The 23,326-nt window shown below is 52.3% G+C and overlaps 1 protein-coding gene across 6 annotated transcripts in view; it reads right to left on the reverse strand.

Annotated features, from left to right (window-relative positions):
- Nucleotides 1-23,326, reverse strand: part of CRHR2 (corticotropin releasing hormone receptor 2) — a 33,357-nt gene continuing 10,031 nt past the window's right edge. Inside the window, exons 3-12 of one of the 6 annotated variants that reach the window (XM_037737939.1) lie at nucleotides 14,607-14,692; nucleotides 12,949-13,055; nucleotides 12,544-12,661; nucleotides 10,200-10,353; nucleotides 9,699-9,759; nucleotides 8,168-8,240; nucleotides 3,379-3,464; nucleotides 3,030-3,165; nucleotides 2,374-2,415; nucleotides 1-982 (exon numbers count right to left, since the gene is read on the reverse strand). In XM_037737939.1, coding sequence (XP_037593867.1) covers nucleotides 842-982; nucleotides 2,374-2,415; nucleotides 3,030-3,165; nucleotides 3,379-3,464; nucleotides 8,168-8,240; nucleotides 9,699-9,759; nucleotides 10,200-10,353; nucleotides 12,544-12,661; nucleotides 12,949-13,055; nucleotides 14,607-14,692 — 1,004 coding nt within the window. In that variant the 3' untranslated portion in view covers nucleotides 1-841. The other 5 variants (XM_017527105.2, XM_017527106.2, XM_037737942.1 and 2 more) reach the window with 5 other exon arrangements.

The raw sequence follows: 23,326 nt of genomic DNA on the forward strand, positions 1-23,326 counted from the left end.
GAGGCTGGAGGGCAAAGGGCACTGGGGGATGAGTTTCAATCACTGAAGATATCGTTGGTTTCTGCTATTCCCATCCCACACCTCCCTTCTCCATGCCTCTGCTCCTTGATTTGCCCTGTACCATACATCTGGTTGACCTAAGAATGTGGCTGCCCTGATGGTGTCTTCCTAGATTCCCTAATCTGTGGACTAGGCAGAGAAGGGGTCTCCCAAGAGAGGAAGCCAATCCTGGAAGTCAGCATCCCTCATGGAGCCCTAGGGGTGGGAGGATGGCTGGGGAGGGGACAGAGGAACAAGGGTGGGGTACAAGTGAGGCTCTCTAGGTGACAGACCCTGGGATAGGACTTCCTAATTGATCCGTTACTCCAGCTGGCATACCCCACCAACTGCGGGGCACCACTGAGTGTGAGGCCGAGGGCCGGCACAGAGCCACACCATCACCTGGCAGCTGGCACTGTGAGTAGAGCAGGGTAGCCCCTTGTCTGCCACTGTGAATAGCTCTGTCTGTTAGGCCCTTCTCTGCTCTGGGCCTCAGTTTTCTCTCTACAGTGAGGCTCTGGCCAGAGAGACTGGGATGAGCAAATGCCTGCAGACATCTGACCAGCTCTTCTCAGGGGGTCCTGGGAATTCCCTCTGCTCCCTCTCGCACTGAGCCTGGCAGCCTCTGCTGGTCCTGTCCCTTGGAGTCCCCCTTGGCTGCCACACCCCCTCTTTCCTGCCATGCTGGAGAGCTGGTCTCTTCCCCTCCCATCTCCTGCCCCACCACAGCCTGCCCCACAAGGAGAACCCAGAGGAAAGTGGGGGAGGATGTGGGAGCTGCACAGATGGGCGACCAAGGGGGTCACACAGTGGCTGTCTGCTTGATGCTATGGAAGCTGATCCGCGTGGGTGACGTGGGGATGGACATGGCCCGGGCCACAGGGACTCGAAGGGAGTGATGGTCCTGCCAGCGGTGCCACCTCTTCCTCATGGCTGAGCGCACCTGTGTGGGAGGCAGAGGCTCAGCCAGCTCCCAGAGACCAACCCTGAGCTTCCGGGACAGTCTCCTCCCGTGATCTCTGCCCTCATGGGTCAACTGCCACCCTCATGCCAAGGAACTGCCTGCTTCTAAAACCGAAGTCCTTCCCTGACCCTGTGGCCTCTCTCCAAGGGTCCCCTTCCTTAGTCTTCTCCTGGAGAGGCTTGACTCCACAGTCCTCCCAGATCATCCAGTGTCCTCTGGACACATTGCCTTCCCTTCCCTGACTCTCACTCTGCCACTTCAAAATTATTATCTTGGGACCAGAGAGTGCAGCTTGGAGACTTGGCCCCCTTAGTCTTCCCAGGCCCCCGCTCCCACAGGGCATTGATGGCGGGTGCCCAGCTCACACACCTGGAGCGCCTCCTCCTCCCTCCTGAAGACGGTCCCCTCTGCAGCTCTCACCTTCCCTACCACCTGCTAGACTCTCCTGCCTGACTAACCACAGGGCTTACTGCCTGAAAGGGAAAGCGCTCTGTTCTGAGCATTCCTAAACTTGGTTGTATCTGGTGTCATTTTTGCTTCATTTGTTTGGTAATTGAAGAATTTTTCTGGAAATTGGATAATGTTCCTTGCATCCTTGCCTCATACTTGTTTCAAACAGAATAAATGTTCCATAAACATCACTTTTGTTTTTTTCCTTACTGGCTCCCTCTCTTCTCATCCAGCCCACAGGACCTGTATCTGCTCACGGACTTTCATCCACAGAGACGCAGGCCTGCATAGACACCTCGCCAGTGCCCTGTGCAGAGACAGGCAAGTGCATTCCTCTGGAGTGTTGGGAAGCTCCCGGGCCCTGGGGCCTGTGTCTGCTCTTTTCTCTATGTCCTCATCCACCCCAGCCCAGGTACGAGCGTGCTCCTCCCCGTGTCAGCTGCACTGGGGCTCTGGGCCACATGGTTGGTGCCAGGCTTCATGGCTGCCTGACTCCCCAGAGCCTGGTCTCAGGGTGTGGGCTATTCTGTGGCAGGTAGCAGGGAATGTGCTGGTCTCTCTTCTGCTCTCTGAGTCCATAAAGACCTGATTGCATGGCATACACCTCACCTCTTTCTGGAAGATTTCTCCTGTCACCACTCTGCTCTGGCCTCTCTATTCCATGTGGCCTGGTCTCCCCTGCTCACCCAGCTCTCTCAGTGCACGTGTGCGGCACTGGCACGTCATTTCGGGCCTGCACGGTTGACCTAAATTGGCTCCAGCCCCTGCGGGGAGATTCCTGTTCCACTGAGGCCAGGCAGTATCTCAAGCCTTCCCCTCCCTGGCACTCCCGCAAGGCTGGGCAGCACCAATGGAGCCGCCCTGGAGTAGAGTCTGAGGAGCTGGATAGCCCAGGCCACCCTGAGGCCCTGGCCTCATACCTCTCCATTGAAGAAGCAGTAGAAGACAGACACAAAGAAACCCTGGAGAGGAAGGAAAGGAGGGAGTGGTCAGGAATGAGCTGGCGGAGGAGCTGCTCTGCCTGGAGGGGGGGACTGGGGACAGGATAGTGGGGGAATGCTCTGACCCAGGAACCCCTAGAGTCAGCTGGGTGGCGTCCTAGCCTCAAGGTGCAGATGTTCCAGGGCCTACTCTGAGTAAGCAGTGATCACAGGCCTGGAGCCAGGCAGACTGCCCCTCCAGAGCCTGCCCAGCAAGGAGAACCCAGAGGGAGAAGGTGGAGGAGGAACGGGAAGTTGTGAGGTGGGCGACCAAGGGGGTCACATGGCGACCATCTGCTTGATGCTGTGGAAGCTGATCCGTGTGGGTGACGTAAATATTGTGTGACATTATTGAGAGCATTCGGCTGGACTGCCTGCATCCTTAGAACAGGTGCCGGGACAGTAGGTGCAGGCTGGTAGGACCCAGACCCTGGACAGGGGCCAGGCCAGGCTGAGTGTCCACGGGCTTCTAACTCTGTGGATGTAACTGAGCCACGGCTGTGCCAGTCCCCAGGGACCATCCTATTGAGGGCACAGCTGGCAGAGCAGTCTCAGGGAAGCGCACTGTGGGGCCCCCATCTGGTCACAGGCCCTACCTGGAATGACTGCAGGAAGGAGTTGAAATAGATGAACACAATCTGCGACAGGTTATCCTCCCCAGGATTGACGAAGAAGAGCATGTAGGTGATGCCCAGGAGGGGCAGGAGCACCAGGGTGGCCTTCACCGCCTTCCTGGGGGTGGGATGTGGATGCAGGTCTCAGCCCGCGCGGCAGGCAGGCCTCACCCGCTGGAACGGTGGGAGACCCTGTGGTGGTGTTTCTTCCAGAAGCTTGAGCGAGCTCCCTGGCTGAGGCCTGGGGCAGAGGGCTCTGCCAGGAAGCAGGAGGACGGCCTGATGACCTCCTCCCCTCTCCCCTGCAGGGTCAGGGCACTGCCTCACATACCTGTACTGGATTGTCTCAGATGTGGTGGACGCGCGTAACTTTGTCATTAGTATCCTGACAATGTTGAACAGAAATACGAAATTGATCTGGAGAGAGGGCAGGCATGGGAAAGACGGAAAAGGAAGGACCATGTGTCTTAGAGGAGCCGAGAGGCAGCCCCCTTCCCCGCAACCCCCCGGAAACCCATGTCCCACGCACGTACCTATTGCACCTTTCCCCCCAGCACCTGCCAGCATCCCAAGGCCTCGGCCCCTCCCTTCCCAGGATGGGGAGACAGCCCTGTTTTCCAGAGCCTGCGTCTCTAGCCCAGGCCCGAGGAGGAAAGGCAGCCTCTGTGGGTCATGACCGAGAACACAGGGCACGCCTCCTGAGGCTTAGAAAGCCTCCAATCCTCTCCCCTGCACAGGTACCCTACAGAAGCTCCCCTCCTCTCTCTGCCACAGGGTCCCCACTTGTTGACTGAGGGGCTCTCTGAGTCTCTTGCACTATCTCCGGCTCCAGGTCGGCCTGAGGTCCTTCTGACTGAGGACAGCCCTGCCCTGGTGGGGCAGACAAGGCCAGTTGGAGGGATTAATAACTCAGTTGCTGAATGAGTGATTAATCTGCCAGCATCCCGCCCTGTGCCCAGGAACTCCAGAGCCTTCACAGGCACCCTAGGCAGGGAAGATGGATGGGTGGCGGGGCTGGTTCTGAGGGCTCAGGGCGGGCCCCATTTATCTTCATTCTGAGTCTTCCCTCTGCAGCAGAGCCGCCCCACCCAGCCCCTAGCCCTGGAATTGGCCTGCCTGGCTCCTCAGCCGCTTCTTGCTGGGTGCGGGTCCCTGTAGGCCTGCGAGTGTTTGTTTGTCTGTGTCAGCTGTGACTGTGACTGTGTTGTCACCTGGGAGCTGTGGTGTGGGTCTGCAGGTCTGTCATTTAAGCACTTGTGCACGTGTGTTTGCCTTACAGAGCTTGTGCACGCGTGAGCGTGGATCTGGGGCACAGCACGCCTGCATTTCTCTTCATCTGCCTCCGAGCATAGGCAGGCAAGCAAGGGAGTGTGTGTTGGCCTGACACAGTGGGGCTGTTTCCTGACAAGGCGCTCATGGGCCAGAGGGAGATACATGTTAGCCCATCAGCATCTGCGGGCTCATGTATGCACACCCACTCACTCACACACACACCCCTGAGCCTCTGTCTAGAAAATCCATTGCTTCTTACACTTGGGCTGGGCCCTTCTTACCCTTCCAAGTTCTGAATCCTGGCTGGGAGAAGGGACACAGGACATAGGCAGATATCCTGATACTGTCAACCTGTAGCCTCTGGATGCTCCCCAAGCTTTCGGGTGGCCCTGGGGGCAGGGAGAGCTCACACCCTGCTGCAGCCAACGCCTGCTGCTCTCTTACCACACAGTCATATGGCCTGGGGGCCCAAGGGAGGGCTGGGGGTGGAAAGCCTTTAGTGGGGCTGCCGTGACCTGATACCAGCTTTCTCTTAGGGCTCACCTAATTTCCAGCTCCTGGGTTCTGTCATATTCCTCTGGATCATGGGACACAAGTCACCTTAACACGTAAGTGAATCCTAATTTTCTCATAAAAGTAATACAAAGTATTTGACCTTTTCTGATTCTTCCTGACTTCTCTGAGAGTAGAAACTGTTGGAATCAAAATATATTATCATTTCTGCCACATTTTCTTGAATTCAATATTAATCTTCCACTCATCCATCAACCCACTAATCAATTCAATTATCCACCCACTTTTATTCATCTAGCCTCTTACCTACCAACAAATTAATTCAATTACCCATCTACTTTTATCTATTCATCCATCTATCCGTCATCTATCCGTCCATCTATCCACCCATCATTCCATCCATCCATCCATCCGTCCATCCATCCATCCTTCCATCTTTCCATCCATCCATCCTTCCATCCACTTACTCAACAACCAATTCATTCAGCTATCTACCCACTCTTATACTATCCGTTAATGTAGCCATCCATCTACCCATCCATCCACCTACCCAATAACCAATGCATTCAGTTATCTACCTACTCTTTTATGTGTTCATCCACTGGCCCATCCATCCATTCATCCATCCATCTACCTAGCAACCAGCTTATTCAATTGTCCACCCACTATTTAACCCATCCATCTATTCAGTCAACAAGTGCTTACTGAGTACTTCTTGGCTATAGGGCCCTGCTTCTTGTACTGAGGCAAGGTCAGGGACAGGGTCAAGTGTGGAGCATCTGGGAGACAAGGCTTTGTCCCCATCCTTATACTAGGCAGCATTTAGTGATGTGGCCCCACTCATCTCAGCTTGTGTCTATGTAGCCTGAAAGTCCCTCTTTCCTTTGAGCCTGTTTCCCAGCCTCGCTCTTCACACCACAACAGGCACCTCCTCTTTCTTGAGGGAGCCTTCTGGTCACCCTGTCCACACTGAGCTCTCCAGCTTTCCATTCTCCGACTCCACCTCCCCCCTAAAAACACACTCCATTTCTTTAGTAAGAACTGTCTGTTGGACCCTGCCCTTATTCAGCCTGGTTTCTGGTTTTATTTAATTGTTCATTCATTCAATGAATCAAGTGACCATGTGCCAGGCTCTGAGCCAGGCATCAGCAATGGGGAAGTGGACAGGCAGTCACAGCCCCTGCTTGCAGAGGGCTTGTGGACTAGCTGGGGGCATGCAGGGGTTGGGGGTGGGGGAGATTATATCTTTCCTAAGGTGTCAGAGATGCCTGGAGAAATGGCAGCTGGGCTAAGAACTTATGAGGCCCACCCCCCAAATGAGCTGTAGCACCAAGTCCTAGTCTCATGGCTCAAATTTGGACTGTTCCAATTTGCAGTTGCGTGGCCTTAGGCAAGTTGCTTAACCTCATGAGCTCCTGCTTCCTTGTCTGCCCCCAATGGGGCTAACCACAGAGCTTGCCTTAGAAGATCAGCACAGGCTGAAATACTCACTGAGAGCACTAAGACCTGTGTCTGGACTAGTGACTGCCACATCCCTTTCCCATGACACCAACAGTGACAACACCAGCAGGCAGCCAGGCTTCCTGCAAACTCAACCACATGATTCACTTCTCAGAACCCAGAAATAAGTGAGTGTCTCTTAGCAGCAGAAATCCAGCTGTGAACTGCTGGGGGGTGTAGGGATGGCATGTATCCAACCTCGAGGACAGCAGGCAGATGGTGGGGACAAAGCAGGAGACCTGGCTTTGAGCCTCAGCTCTGCCAGCTATTAGTGATGACCTTGGGCAAACCAATTCATCTCTCTTGGCTTCTTCATCTATAAAAATGGAGAGCATTTTATAGATGAACCCTACTTCTTTTAGGACTTGAAGATGCAAGGGTTGGAAATAATGTAAGTAGAGCTTCTGGAAGGGCTCAGCTTGGAATCTGGAAGCCCCTATTGGTACAAAGAGCTGGGCCCAAGGGAAAGACAAGGAAAGGGCCTGTGAGCACAGAGGCAGGGGTGGAGCCAGAGAAGGGGTATGGAAGAGGAAGCAGGGAGCTGGTTCTTGACACTGAGCTACTGTGTTCCTCGTCTCTTTCTCTTGGCATTTCCTCACCACCTATCCAACATCTTTACAGTTGGGACTCACTCTCTGCTGCTATTGGTCACTCATCAAGGCCAACCTTCCCTGGCTCGGTCCCTGGCTCATCAAAAGCTCTATTCCTCCAGGATGGCTCTTGGCAGCTAGTTGGGAGGGAATGGATCTCATGGGGTTTTTGTTCACACTGAGGGGTGAGTGACTCACTGCAGCTGGGAGTTCAAGGACAAACCTTCTACTAGCTGCTGACAAAACCTGGCTTCTTCCTCTGAAGTGAACAAAGCCCTGACAGTGGAATTTCCAGCTGTGGGTGAGAAGCCTTCCTAGTCATCATCAGTTCACATATATCAAGGACATTCCAAAGATGGAGGTCAAATGAAACCCAAAGTCACAGAAAAAGGAGAGTAAGAAAACAAAAGAGATAAATAATTGTCTCCAAGGTAGACAAAAGAAAGCACCACCTGGCACCTTCTTTGTGCAGGAGGAGATGGCACTCTCACTGAGTTTCCCAGAAGGAACTGTGGCCCCTTTAAGCAAGCCGGTACACATAGGAGCCTGTAATTACTGAGCCTGAAATAAGTCTTACGTAAATGCCAATTTCTTACGGGGCTTTTTTGTATGTCTGTCTTTTTTTTTTTTTTTTTAAGGTATGATATATAATGGGTTTCTTTTGCAGAATGCAGCCTCTACTTAAACTCCCTCTTAATTAAAGCTTGTGGACTAAAGATGTGTGGCAATTATACATCAGATGCAAATGCATTTGGCAAAGGGCGGGGAGCTGGACAAGGAACAATTGCTCATTATGCTTCATCCTGGTATCCACCGCTCCAGGCTGGGGGTGGTGGGCTGAACCCAGAGCGGGTCGCTGGGGGCCGAGGGGAATGCAGATTAGGAATGAACAGAAGCCTGCACACTCTTCTCTTGTCACTAGCTGCCTGCTCACCTAGCTGTCTTAGCACTGTACAGTGTCAGACTGGGAGGGCACGAGAAGTCAACCCGTCAGATCCTTCCTCCACCCAGAGAAAGAGCCCTGAGGTCACCAGAGGGGTGTGGGGCTGCGCTGGCATTGAGCGTGAGGAAGGGACGGCTGGGTGGCACTGGGGCACAGGGTGGCATGGACGGGGTATGGGGACAGCATACAGAGTGGGTGTGCAGGGCTGCCCACGCCACATCTTTCCTAGAGTCTCTGCCTGGGTGGGCCCTCTGCTGTCCTCCTGACACCCAGCCCCATCCCAGCCACCACTGAGGACCTACCAGGAGCACGAGAATGATGGGGCCTTGGTAGATGTAGTCCACCAGGTCACCGGGTTCCTTGCCAAACCAGCACCTGCAAAGATGGGGTGGCTATAGGGGGCCTGCTGAGCTGGAGCTGGGGGACCACCCCCCCAGACTTGGGCCCAGGGTCCTCCAGCTTTACACTTCCTGAGACCCAACCTCAAGGACTGCCCCTTTCTGGAAAGCCTTGGTGGAAATACCAGCCCCACTGAGCACCCTCACCCACCCAGGCCCTCTTTTGCTTTACATGTTGGGTCTGATCACCCCAGCCAGACTGAGGAGGGGCCATGGGTCTCTTCCTGTTCCTCTTTCCCCTGCCCCATTGTGGATTGCTAGGCACAGGATTGGGCATGCAGGAGGCACAGGAATAAAGGGAGAGCTGGGCTCCCCCTTGCTGGCCCAGGGCCAACTGCCTTAGGCCACCTGTTCCCATGTTGCTTAAAACCCGCTGCTCCGTGTGCCAGGCACTCAGTCGGCCACACAAAGCAGCAGATGTGGAAGAGGAGCCTTCCTACTGCCAGCCTGGGGTTTTGGGTCTTTGAGCCAATGGTTGTGTACTGAGTGAAGGGAGCTGTGGCCTAGCTGGCCTCACCGGCTGCTAGAGGCTTAGTTCATTCCCTGGGGATGCTGGACAGGGGAGAGGCTTTAGGGTCTGGGTCTGCCAGCAACTACTGGACCACAGGGAGGTGCCGTCGACTTTGGGCAACTCTGTCCTCTGAAATCTTGGAGGTCATCCAGTGCAGACCTGCATCAGACAGGATTTTCCCTGTCTCCCAGGGTTTCTGGTCTCTGCTTTGGACCCCTCCTTTTACAGGAAGCCCACTACCTACCCAGGCAGCCCTCTTCTTCCTGGGAAGCTTTTACTCTTACAAGCGCTTCCTAATGTTGAACTTCTGGAACTCTACCCCATTCCTGCCCCCACTCTGAGAACAGATCCCATCTGCTCTCTCCAGGCTCTGAGAGGTCTGCACACAGAGACTGACGTTCCCCAGGCCCTGCTGCTCTCAGCTGGTGACACCTGACTTCCTGGCTGCTCCTTGGCTGACCCATGGCCAGAGTTGCTGTCACTTGGGCCGTGGCTCAGCATATCACGGCCTCTGGCATAGGGAGAACTGAGACTTCAGAAAAAAAACAAGCTCTGTGAAATGCCCATGGACTCTTTAAATGCTCATGGACAGCTCTGGATGTCATGTGTGCCCTTGACCCCTTCCACATACCCAGGGCCAGACCTGCCACATTCAGGTCTGAGGAGGCCTTACAAAGACCAAAGGGGTTGTGCGTGATGGGGTGCACGTCAGGAACCACAATTCCTAACTTAATCCAACAAAGTTCCTTGAGCCCTACCTCTGAGTGCAGGGTTATTTTCTTCAATTTAAGGACAACAGGAAAGTGGATCTATCTCAGTGTGTCTACAATTCCTGCTTCATGGCTTGGCTGGAGCCAAGGCTGATCTGTCTTAACACCCCCACGCCCCTCTCCATGACCCCCCATGGCTTGCCCATTCACTTACTGTTCATTCTCATAGTGGAACTTGCCAATGGCCCAGGCGACGATGATGGGGCAGGGGATGCCTGAAAGAAAGACAGACTTCGGCTGCAGGGGACAGATGGACAAGGACCTCCTTGTAGGGCACACCGTGGGGGACCACAGTGGGGTAGGATCATGTTTTTACTCTTCCAACAGCAGGCCACCCATGACCCCAAAGGTACCTTGTCCCTAGACCCCTGGTCCATGCCCCCACCCCTTCTCTCCAAGCAAGGATGTGTGATTGTGATAGAGAAGTCTTTGGACAGGTCCTTCCTGGCATGGGGAGAAGAACTGTTTGAAGAATAGCCTTTGGAGGGTCCTTTGCTTTTTCCTCACCAGCATGGAAGGAAGTAGCTTTATCCTTGGGACTGCGCTGGGGGTGGAGGGCAGGGCCGGGCTCTGGTCCTTGGACCCAAGACAAAGGGAAATGGCCTGGTGAGAAGTGCTCCCCCCAACTAGGCTCTGCTGCCCCCGGGACCCTCACACCATCCGATGAAGAGGAAGAGCCACTTGCGCAGGCGCTCGGTGGAGTAGGTCATGACGATGGCTGTGTGCAGGTAGCAGCCTTCCACAAACATCCAGAAGAAGTTGGTCACCACAAAGTAGTTGAAGATGGTGGTGATACAGCGGCACCAGACCTGTGTGCAGGGCAGGGACTGTCAGGAGGCTGCCTGGGGCCCAGGCGGACACACCCATCTCAGGCAGGGCAACAAGACACAGGGCATCCCAGAGGGGGTTCGTGGACATGCTATGAAATACCAGCAAACCTCACTCCAAAAAGCCTCATCCTTCCCCAGTGCTCTTTCACTCTTTCAGATTTAGTTAAGGTGCCACTCTCTGTTGGCACCAGTGTGTTTTCTTAATTTCTCTCTAACTCTTTCTACTTTTTCTTTCTAGTAAAGAGAGTGGGAGTCTGGCTCTGAGCTTTCTGCAGGCAGAGGTTGGAATTCAACCATCTTGTGTTTTCATTTTAATTTTTTTTAGGTCATTCTCAATCCACAGCAAGTCAGACCTGCTTCCACTTAGGGATGGGATATGGAATTTCATTTAGAAAAAAATGAAGAAAAAAGTGAGTAAAGTAAGTCAAGGGTGTATGAAGGGCTGCGGCCAGGGAGGGGATTCTCTAAAGACTGTGAGTTTGGGAGCTTCTGGACTTGACACAATCATTACTGGCTCTGGAGGGAGACTTGCAAAGTACAGGGCCCCCGGCAAGTCACTGTACCTCTCTGAATCTCAAAAAGTAACACTGCAAAGGCAGGCATGAGGGGAGGTGTGTTGTGGCTGTGGCTGTGTTTGTGCCTGCTGTGGTTCTGTGCTACCTTCCCAGCAGAGGGGAGTTTGTCCCTGTCCCTCTGAGCAAGGCTACCTTCCCAAGCACCTTGCAGGAGGCCAGGAGGGGAAGCCCCTGCCCCTTTAGAGCCACACAGTGGGCTGCAGCAGGGTCAGGGTTCAGGCCTTGGGCTTCCAGGCCAGAGCTCCTCTCAACAGACCCCACCTGGTCATCTTCCCCACAGGCTCATCCCCAGGGCACCCTGAGAGCAAAGGCTGGGACGTGGGGAATGATGGAGCCAGCTCAAGGTCCGGGGAGCTGTGTGACAGGGGCTCTGCTTCTGTACATGCCCATCCTGTCTGTGTGGCTCTGACAGCCCCATTTCTCAGATAGCCCTCCTGTGCTGAGCTGCTGGCTGCTTCTGGGCTCCCCTGCACAGTCTCTGATCTCTGAGCCTCCTGTGGCTTCTGTCTCCTTTGTTGTGAGAAAGTCCTGCTGAGGTGGGAAGCTACCGAGCCCCTCCTCCCAACCCTACTTTTCCTCCATGGTTAATGATGTCCTATTAGTACAAGCTCACGTTGGAGCTGGAAGGCACCTTCAGCTTGATTGAACCTGTTTGGTTCTGAGGCAGGGTTCTATGTGGGCCATGTTAAGGATCACATCAGGCTGGTGTCTGCTCAGGCACAGGCCACCCAACGGGAATGTACTGAGACGTCTCTGATGGTGTGCCACAGGGCTCACCATCTTGATGGCCCAAGACTAGTCTACAGTTTTACAATGGCTTGGACACAGTACACAGCAATGGACAGAAATCCAGGGTGGATAGCTGGGATGTGGGATGGCCCCATATATAGAGGCATCATCACAACATGTGACCTTGGCCCGTCACTTCACCTCTGTGAGTCTCAGTTTCATGTCTCTGTGATGGGGAAAATGAAACCTGCTGTTCTCACTGGGATTAAGTGACGGAGAGCTCAACAGAGGTTAGTTATAGTCTCTTTTTCTCAAAGGGGTCTTTGAGGGCACCTGAATCCACAAGATGAGTAGTGGACTAGGATAAATGTGTCTGGAGTCAGCTTTGTGAAGCTCCCAGCCTGCCAGCTTCCTGCTCCTCCCAGCCCAGCTCTGGTGGGACAGTGGTTCGGGTGGAGATGAGCTCAGGCCTGGTTTTGCACCTGAGCCACGGCCCATATGACAGCATTCGGGCCCTGGGTCAGCCAAGGAGCAGCCAGGAAGTCAGGTGTCACCCGCTGAGAGCAGTGGGGACTGGGAAACATCAGTCTCTGTGTGCACATCTCCAAGGGGTCTGTCTCTGAGCATGGAGAGAGCAGATGGGATCTGTTCTCAGAGTGGGGGCAGGAATGGGGTAGAGTTCCAGAAGCTCAACATTAGGAAGCACTTGTAAGAGTAAAAGCTTCCCAAGATGAAGAAGGATATTGTGGTAGGTAGTGAGCTTCCTGTCAAGGGGGGGGGTCCAAGCAGAGACCAGACAGACAGATAGGTGCCCCTGGAGCCCAGAGCCCCCCAGGTCTAGCCCCAAGCCTCCCCGAAGAGTGACCTCATTGCTCTCGTGTACTTCATGGTCAATGAGCTGCAGTAGGAACCACATGACATTTCGCAGGATAAAGGTGGTGATGAGGTTCCAATGAATCACATTCCGCAGACAGCGGATGCTCCTGTGGGAGGGGCAGGTCAGGGGTCAGTTGGGGTCAGGGGTCAACTGGGACTGGGCTCTCCCTGAGGCCAGGTAGAGACTCAGCCTGGGCCTCTGAGTCCAGCTCCCACTCTGTACCCCACATGCCTGCTGGTGATCCACGCCCTGATACCCTTCCCAAACCCCCCTTGATCCACTGACCCTTTTATCTGCTGGGCCCCGGAATGGAGGTGAGAATGTCTGAAAGATGTGAAGGAGGTGGTGTAGGAGGAGGGACGAGGAGAAAGCAAGGGGGGAGGATGGACTCACCGCAGGGTCAGGAAAAGCAGGAAGGCGGCCACCAGGGCTGCCACAGATACGCAGTGGCCCAGGTAGTTGACGACAAGGGCAATGCGGTAGTGCAGGTCGTACTTCCTCTGCTGGACAGACAGACATGGGCAGGGCAGATGCAGGCATGGGCACGTGGGAGTGGGGCTGAGGACTCCAGCCTTGGCCACCTCTGTGTCCTGACCTTGGGGCAGAAGTGCTCCAGGTGTTATTGCCATGCCTGGCACTTAGCGCTCATTCCTGTTGGCCCTGGGTAGCTCTTGTTCTTATAAATGGCTGTGTTAAGGCCTTCCAACATGCATTTATTTTATTTTTAGTTTTTTAGAGATGGCGTATCACTCTGTTGCCCAGGCTGGGGTCCAGTGGCTATTCACAGGAGCAATTATAGTGTACCACAGCCTTGATCTGCTGGCCTGAAGCAATCTTCCCACCTCAGCCTCTCGAGTAGCTGGTACCACTGTGCCTGGCACCAACAAGCATTTTTAGGGGCACATTTTGAGAGGTATGGGTACAGATTCTTTTAAAAAATTCTAGACTCTAGAATGCCTTTCCTGGGTTTAGTCTCAGCCCAGATCCCAGCTGGCTGAGCGACTGAGGGTGAGTTGATTTATATCTCTGGGCCTCAGTTTTGATGTCTGTGCAATGGGGCCAACCTGCCATCCTGCCTCAGAAGCAACAGCCTATAGGAGGCCTGGGGTGGGGTGCATTGAGATTAGTCTGCCCTGGAGACCGCATGAGGGGGTGCATTTTCTATAGAGAGTTTAGAAATTCTTTTCAAACTGGATAAAAGTCAGTTTACTTTTAATTATCACCAAGTGTTGGCAATTTGAAACAAAGTCAGTGATGAAATACTCCTTCCTGCCAGGGAGGGCCACCCCATGTTGATTCTCCACTGCTGGAAGGGCAGTGAGAATGGGGGTGAGGACCGATGGCTGGAGGTTGCCCTGCCCATTGAGTGATCTCCCTGCAGAACCTCTGTGGCTCACATTTTGCAGAATCAGTTTCTCAGGGTGGGTGAATGTTTTTCCCTGTGAATTTGGACGTCATCTGGGGCAAAGTTCCAGCCCCACTGAGGACTGTTGGATAATGAGGATGGGGCTGAGATGTATCATTTCAGATCAGGAATGAGGCGAAGCTTCAAGGGGAGGTGTTCAGTGTCTCAGCAGCACTGAATCGAATTCCAGAGTCAGAGCTGGAGCAGGGCTGGGGAGGCGGAGCATGGCCCAGCTACCTGTGGGGACAGCCCTTGTAGGGCTGCATTTGTTTCCATGTGGAGTCACAGGATCAGAATGCCAGATGGGGAGACTGAGGCCCAGAGGGAGAGGAGGGTGTGCAGTCACACAGCCTCTAAGATGTTGGGAGCATTAGTCACACGGTTATTCCCTTTTTGTGTCCCATGCCTCCTTGGCTGTGTCCTCTAGCAGCTCAAGCTTTCTTGAAGGTGGGACTTCATGTCCCCTTTCTGTCTCTCTACAGTGTCACTGAGCACAGGGCAGGACACTGGGGGCAGGGGCAGGAGGTACAGAAGGGAGTGGCTGGGTGACACAAGGACTGGTCTGCCCACCTTGGGATCCTCTGTGCTCATTCTGAGTCCCAAACCTGTGTGAGGCCTGGGGTCAAGGCAGGTGAGAGCCACTCACCTTGTCATCCAAAATGGGCTCACACTGTGAGTAGTTGATCTTTGAGGCCCAAGTCCCATTCTCCAAGCATTCTCGGTAGGCATTCCCTACAAAAAAATGCCAGCTGCCAAGAGTCAGGTCACTCTCCTCCTCAAGAGCCCTCCCTGGCTCCCTGGTGCACACAGGATAAGGTGTACACACCTCAGCTCTCCTAGGCCAGGAAATACAATGTGCATCTGAAAGTTTACATGTAAGTTATTTATTTGAAAATAGCACAAAAGTCTCATCTTACGTAATAGCTAAAGGCATGCTAAAACCCATTTTAGATACAATCTTTGACTAGCATTTTGTACACTTTCATTTTGTTCATTTGCTTCAAAACTGAATCCAATGTGAGCACTGGGTTGTGCCTGAAGATTTACTGCTTTCAGCATGCCACATAATTTACATCCTTATCTCAACTGTTTTATATTTATGAGATCCATACTTCACCAATATCAGCACTTCCATTTTAATAATAACTACCACTTACATAGCACGTGTTTCTCATGTACCAGGCCCTCTTCTAACTGCTATGGATACACCTGTCCATTTAATCTCCACAACCACCCCATGAAGTAGGCATTAATATGAACCCGTTTCAAAAAGGAGGAATCTGAGGCACAAAGAGATTAAGCTACTGGCCAAGGAAACAAAGATGACAAGAGGATTCAAACCCAAAAGTTCTGGCTTCAAGCCTTCTGTTCTCAACATTTAGGCCACATCAAGTAGTGGTAAACAGGAATGAGGGAATGCTGGGGACTCAGGGCTGGACCGCTTCCCTTGGGCTGCTGCTGCCTGGGAGGCCACCATGTGATGTCTCTATATGTTCAAGAACCAGCCTCTGTTTTCAAGTTGGAACAAGATGTGTGGAAAGACATTTCAAGCAGCAATGCCCTGTGTACAAAAGTGCAGATTTTATCAAAGGGGAAGATAGGAAAGTTGAAAAATGCTCATATTTGCCTTTCTCTCTATCTCAGCTCTAACTGTCAAGGTCTGGCTCCTAAGCCACCCCCTCCATACGCCAGCTCCAACCAGGAGGAAGTCCTCCCACCAGCGAAGGCTGGGAGCTCTCCAAGCCTGCCTCTGCTCTGCCTTCACCACTATGTATTTCTGATCTCCCCAGGTGGATTACAAATGCTGAATGTTCCATTGTTTGGAGGTGATTTGTATCAGGGTTTAGCTCTCTGACTAATGAGCAGTTGTCTGTGAAATTTTCTTTTTAGCATATGTTAGATATACAATGTAAAGCTAATTAAAATAAATAGCTCACAGAGCACAGAGTTGCAGAGCTGGAGGGGGAACCTTAGGTTGTTTTTGGAGGCAGTGTGTTCTGAAATAATTAAGTTACTTAAAAACCCACTTCCATTGAGCCCAATGAGTTTGAAGCAATGGAATTAGGAAAGAGCACTTGCCAAAGAGCAAAATCAATGGGGAAGATTCTATTAGCTTAATTGCTTTTTAGTTTGGTGCCTGGAGCTCATCCATTCTTCAAACTCAGGGTTGTGACTGGCCTATTCCTTCCTCCTCGGCCAAGGCCCATCCCTGGCAGGGCCCTGCCCTTCCCCTGCCAAGCGAGTCAGGGAATGCCCTGGTCTGACACTGATTCTGACTCCCAGGAAGAGGAATCCTGCTCCCCACCCCTGGCCATGGTGCCCAACTCCCAAGATGGGCTCTGAATTTGATACCTAGGACCATCTTTCCTTACCAACATTAGTGCTCATGAAAGGGAGGGGCTACCTCAACTTGTGGGGGTCAGTGATGGTGATGTCACTGAACTAAAAAAGTAAAAGTATTTAAGGAGAGTAAGTTCTTTTGTGAAATGAACAGTCCCTCCCTGATTGGGGTTTACAGTGCCTCTGAACAGTCTGTGTGAGGTGAGGCAGACCATGATCCTGCCTGTGCTTCAAAGGGCAGAAAAATGATCTTCTATGTGTTCATAGATATCATCCAGCTTTCCTGAAGCTCAGTGCTAGGCCTCCTCCTTCAGGAAGACCTTCTTGATTGCTCCGACCCTATAGCTCTCGTTCGCTCTCTCTCTCCCTCCCTCTCTCTCTCTCTCTCTCTCTCTCTCTCTCCCTCCCTCCCTCCCCCGTCTCTCTCTCCTCTGAGCATCCCCTGTCCTGACCACCTGAGCCCCACACTCCAGACCTTGCCCCATGACCAGCCCTGAGCTGTCAAGGTGAGTAAATCTGGTCACTCTGATCAGGGTGGGGGTTCCCTGAGGACAAGGCCTCAGAACATTTGTTTCCCAGGTATGATATCTCATGGTGGCACCGACCGTGGGGTGGGCTTGCAGGTGAGAAGGGGTCAGGATAGAAATGCTGCAAATCAGAGACCTTTCCTCTCCCTCACACCAATGCCCAGGGGTCCCAAGTTCCATGGATTCTGTCTCTTCTTTTCTTTTTCCAGAGTCTACTCCCCTCCTGCCCATCCCTCCATCTGCTCTCTAGTCTTCTTGCCTGGACCACCACAATGGCCTCCTAGCTCACCTCCTTCTTCTTTTCCTGCCACCTTGACCATGTTGATTCCTGCTTAAAAGCCATCAATGGCTCTTTATTTCTGTCAATAATAAAGTCCAATTTCTTAGTGTGATAGTCAAGACCCTTGACACCCAGGCCCCAGTTTAGCTGGCCTGACCCATCTCTAGCATTCTGCATGGCCATGGGCATTGGCACAAACAGGTTTGGCACGTACCCTCTTTGTGTGGATTCACCTCTTAAAGCACCTCCTCCTTCTTACCCACTGCTCACGAATGAACTCCTGCCCATCTTTAATCCCTCACTCAAATGTCACGTCCTGCCTGGAGCCATCCCCAGCACCCTAGGTTTGAAGCAATCCTCTCTGTTTCCTCCTCCATCCCTTCCCTTCTCTTGTCACATAGGTTTCCCACTTTATTACCCTTGAACCACAATAACACATACATTTTATATTATAATCCAGTACACACACACACACACACACACACACACACACACACACACACACACAATCCAGTTTCAAAAAGCAAGATGTAGCTGGGGCACAGCTGTGTTATTTTCCTTTCCAGTCTATTTTAATGTCTTCTATTCATTTCACAGACAAACACTCATCATGACCCATTAAATTGACTCCACAGTCCACTCTTGTGTCATAATCCATAGTTTGAAAAACACAAATTCTGTTTTATTGCATTTGCCATAATTCAGTATGAACTTCACCTCTTTGGACCTGATCCTTCTTTTCTTTGCTACTGGACTTGAACTCTTTTGGGACAGACAAGTAAGTAGAGGCCATATTGGAGCCACTGAATCTCCCTCAGGACAGAGCCATTGACTAAATGTGGGCTGAACAGAACTGACTCAGACCTGCTGACCCTTGGAAAGCAGGTGGGATGTGGAAGTGGGAGGGGAATTCCCTCTCTGGCAGCCCAGCCCTGCCTGCAGATGAGCTTGTGGCTACAGACACTGGGTATCAAAGAACTGGACAGATGTGCCCCGCTCTTTGGGGGGGCTGTCTGCTGTAGCTAATGAGGGCACTGAGCCCTCAGGCACAGCCTCGGACAAGAGGGAGTAAAACAGAAAGTATCCCCTTCACCCTCTGGGAACCATAAATGGATGGGCACACAATCTGAGGGCAAATGGCAAGGCTAGAATTGCAGGGCTGGGTGCAGAGAGGTGGGTGCCTATTACCATAGCAACATAGGTGCCCCTGCTGAGGATCGATGCTAATGATGTGGAGTGTGGCCTTCCAGGGGGTATTAGGGTCTGAATGATGCAGGCAGGGTGTTTTCTTGCAGGATTCTGTAGTCTTGGAGGTCTGATTTCTACACCCAGAGTGGCCCAGGCCTGCCAAAAGCCCCCATTACAATGGGCTCTCCCATTTCAGATGCAGACTCTTGGCAAACAGTTCCTAGTTTAGTCAGTTATCTAGGGTGGTCCTGAAGCCTGGCTGGGAAATGAGAGCCTATATTCAAGTTGTAGTTTTGTCTCTGCATAGCTAGTTGCCCATGACAAAGTCCCTTCCCCCTTGGTCTCCATTTTGCCTCTTAGAAAAATTATAGTAAATTGATTCTCTATTGATATTATTGGCATTTCAGGTGGATCAAATATTTGTTATGTGAGACTCCCCAGTCTACTAAATGTCAATTAGCACCCCCAAGCTATTGTGACAACTCCAAGCATCCCTTTCAAATGGTTGGCACTTCTACCTCTGATGCCGTCTAGAGAGACGTGGGTCATGGGAGAAAGGAACCATGAGGGACTATATTTGTTGGTAGTTTGGGGGGAAGGAGTACAAGGGACAGGGGTATGCATGGGGAAAAGGGTGAGTTGGACTGTGGTGAGGCACAGCAATGGGGTCATTGGTTATTTGGAAAGAAAAGGACAGGAAGTGAGGGAGAGGCTGGATGTGGTGGCTCACACCTGTAATCCCAACATTTTGGGAGACCAATGCAGGTGAAATTGCTTGAGCCCAGGAATTTGAGACCAGTCTGAGCAACATGATGAAACCCTATCTCTACAAAAAAAAAGTAGCGAGGCATGGCTGTGTGCACCTGTAGGCCCAGCTACTCAGGAGGCTGAGGTGAGAGGATTGCTTGAGCCTGGAAGGCAGAGGTTGCAGTGAGCCGAGATTGTGCCACTGTACTCCTGGGTAACAGAGTGAAACCCTGTGATGATGATGATGATAGAAGGAGGAGGAGGAGGAAAAGGAGAAGGAAGAGGAGAGGAAGTAGTACTAGTAGTAGTAGTGGTGAGGGAGAGAAGGTGATGACATATTGGCGGGGAGGGCCAGAAGCAGTATTTACAGAAGAAATGCAGTCACTGCATGGGATCAGAACTTTCAGCACCGCGAACAGCACAACATCATTCTTCAACTGCCTAGCTCTGATATGGGGAACCTTGGAGAGCTCCTAAGAATCAGCCTTCCCACTCGACATTCAGATCTTGGTCCTGGGCCCAGCCCAAGGGTATCAACTAATTCATGCCCCTTTTCAAAGTCCAGCTCCAGCCCCAGCACCTCCAGGCAGCTTCCATGACTGTTCCAGCTCCCCAAGGGTCCAGCTGGTTGTGTCTGCCTGGCTCATTCTGGGCTGGGATTGCTCTTTCACTGACGCCTGTAAAGGTGTTGTACTTTCCCAACCCGCCCAAAGGCTCTCTGGAGCAGAAGTTTACCTTCTTTTGTACAAGGCTGAGAGCCCCTAATTTCATCTCCAGCCCTTTCCTAAGCACTGCACAGAGCTGAGCACACAAGGATCTCAGGATGGACAAGGCTGATGCTGTTTCCTAGGTTACTTGGGAAACTCACTGAAGATGACAGGCTCACAGTGGGCCAGGAGGATAGTCTGCCACCTTGGATGCCCATGCTTCACCAAGATGCATGGAAAATACAAAACAGTCACACATACATGCAGGAGGCAGCCAGATCTCATGCCAAGACCCCACGTGTAGACTGACCCAGCTGCCAAAACTGCAGACACTGTGGTCCAACCCCACATGAGGGAGGGGTGCCAGTCTTAAACAGCAAACCTTTGGGCAGTATCCTCCAGGTTCCTGGCATGAAAGCTTTGACTGTTTCAAGGGAAGCATGTCGGAAACTGAGTCATCAGGCGTCCCCTTGGGAATTAGGAAGGAAGGCAACTTTTGCATTTGGTCTAGTGGGACTTGAAAAGAGAAACTGACATATGTTGGGTCACTCAACCATGAAGAGGCAGAAGATCTCTCTCCCCTGGGACACACTTCCTCATGGGAGATCTTGGAGTTGGTGTCACTAGAAGAGAGAAGCTCCCTGTAACCCTGTGTTTCAGCAGGTGCAGCCAGCTGTGCCACCTCTTCAGTGTCATTGCCACTTAGTGACCATATCCCCAGAAGGTAATACCTTAGGGGCCAGATATCCCACCCTCAGTCCCTTTACTGCCTATAGTTGGGGCATTCCAGATCCAGCCATCTCCTTGTCTGGTTTGGGGCCTAGCTGGGTAATCTTTGACCTTGACCTTGAGTCACCTTTCTTACCTATCGTTTTTTGAGATGGGGTCTCACCCTGTCACCCAGGTTGGAGGGCAGTGGTGTGATCTTAGCTCACTGCAGCCTTGAACTCTTATACTCAAGTGATCCTCCTACCTCAGCCTCCTGAGTAGTGGGACTACAGGCATGAGCCACTAAGCCAGGCTCATTTATTATTTTTTTTTGTAGAACACGGGGTCTTGCTATGTGGCTTCAGCTGGTCTGAAACTCCTGGCCTCAAGTGATTCTCCTGCCTCAGCCTTCCAAAATGTTGGGATTGCAGGCATGAGCCACTATGTCTGGCCATCTTTCTCGCTTTTTGTGGGAAAAACCTTGCAGTTGATGTCTCCTTCTAGCCTGGCCTCCACTTCCTGGACTGGATTGCTTCTCATTCCCAGTTAAAGAGACTTGGGGAAGTGTGGCCAGAGCTGGGGTTGTCAGAGGCATAGTCCTGGTGCTAACAGCAGTTTTCCTGAGCTTCCCAAATGAGGTACATCTCCCTGAATCAACATCCTGCATTGCTTGGAGGCCACTGCAGGCTAAGGAGAACTGACCAACTTTGAGACCTACCTTGCATATTTCTGTCTTGATCCAATCACAGCAAATTGGTGGTCAGAGGGGAATAGGCAGCTGGTGATGTTCACCCAAGCTCAGACCCAGACTGATATAGAAGTGCTGGGTTGAGTTTGGGAGTCTACTATTGCCAAACCCAGCCACTGGGTGGGAATGGTATTCCTTTACATTTAGAACTGTTTCTAGCCACTCAAAATTTGAACCTGGGCCCGAGGAACCCTGGAAGGAAAACGGAGGCCACCTCCCCACCTAGAGCTAAATTGCCAAGTCTTTACTTCCCAGGCTCCCTTGTAGCCAGAGCTTTGGCATGGGACCTGGGGCTCCACATACTCCCCCATCCAGTATGGAGGCCCCCAAATGGAGACAGGGAGAAAGCCTCTCCAGAGGTAACTGCAGGAAGCTTAAGACTCTAAGTTGGCCAGGTGCAGTGGCTCACACCTGTACTCCAAGCACTTTGGGAGCCAGAGATGGGAGTATCACTTGAGCCCAGGAGTTCAAGACCAGCCCTGGCAAAATGGCAAGATCCCACCTCTACAAAAAAATTTAAAAATTAGCCAGGTGTGGTGGCATGTGCCTTTAGTCTCAGCTACTCAGGAGGCTGAGGCAGGAGGATCACTTGGGCACAGAAGTTTGAGACTGCAGTGATCCTTGATCACGCCACTGGACTCCAGCCTGGTAGACTAAGATCCTGTCTGAAAAAGACTCCAGGGCAGTGGTGGCAGCAGGGCTGTGGCCCACCTGGTGGCCAAGGCTGGTGGTGTTGGCAGGGCCTTTCAGGAAGAGGGACATTCCTTCACTGGGCCAACTCTGTGCTGTGCTCTTGGCTGGGGGCCCCAAATCTGGTTCTCTAGCCCACTCAGTGATTCCATAAACTCCCCAATATATTTTTCACAAATTTCTTCTCTACTTAACCTAGCAGAGTCAGTTTTTGAGAGTCAGCATAACCTGTTTGAATCCTAGTTCTGTTACAAGTGACTTAATTGCACCATGCCTCAGTTTCCCCATGTGTAAAATGAGGATAACGCTATGTCTCTGTCACTGGATGGTGGAAGGATTAAATGAGTGAAACCACAGTACAAATGCGTGGAAGCCCAGCCACTGGAGCACCAGCACAGGTTGTGTAGAGAACACCCGACAAGACTTGAGTGCTTAACTTGGCTCTGCCACTGACTAATGAGTGTGACCTGCATTAGTCCCTTCCCTTCCCTTGGCCCTGCTGTATCTGGATATAGCTCTGGGGGAGATGGCTCAAGGCTCTGACCCAGCCTTCCAAACTCACTCCCTGTAGCTATTCGCTAACTCCACATCCTAGGACTTCTAAATGCCTTATCTCTGCTCTTGGTGCTCTCTTGAGCGTTTCCCCACCCAGCCAGCTGCTTCCTGACATCTCCACTCAGGTGCCCCTCCAGCTCCTCAAGTCAACACATCCCCAACTGTGCTCAGCTGTTTCCTGTGTGCCCAACCCTCTACCTTGCCGTCTCTCACCACATCTTGTCAATTTCAAATGCCCAAGGTTGCTGGCGTTTTCACCCTCTTTTTCTTCCACAGCCTGCGGTCTCTCTGGGTCTATGCAGAAGTCCCCTTACCTCTCCTCTCCCTCCAGAGGACAGTGTGCTCCCAAAGCTGAGCTCCTCCACTCACAAGCTTGCCTAGGCTCCCTCTCCAGGTGAAGCCCTGTAGAATGCCCTGCATCACCTGACCTCCATGCGTCTCCCCAGCCTCATTGTTCATTTCTCCTACTCCCTGTTCTCCATACAACACTCACTCCTCCTGAGGCACAAAGCCCGGCCTGTCTCCATGCCTTTGCTCAGCCCCCTCAGCCTACAGGGCCTCTCCTGTACCTCTCCTGCACTCACTTGCTAAAACCCAACCTGTTCCCAGAAGTCCTGTTCAGAGGGCTAAGTTCTCCCTGATTCCCAGGCCAGAGGTAAGTCTTCTTTCCAAATCTCTAAGCTGTCCTTGCAAACCAAATGCCTCTTGTGGAGGCAGTACTGCCCCATGGTTAAGAGTGAGGGCTGTGCATTTGCCTGCCTGCACTGGTGCATAGGAGGTGATTAGGACCTTGAACAAGTTACTTCATGTGTCTGAGTCTCAGTGTTCTTGTCTACAATATGGGCATAAAAGCAGTATGTATCTTGGAGGGAGTGG

This window comes from Cebus imitator, unplaced genomic scaffold, assembly GCF_001604975.1.
Source record: "Cebus imitator isolate Cc_AM_T3 unplaced genomic scaffold, Cebus_imitator-1.0 Scaffold45, whole genome shotgun sequence".
Classification (NCBI taxonomy): Eukaryota; Metazoa; Chordata; class Mammalia; order Primates; family Cebidae; genus Cebus; species Cebus imitator.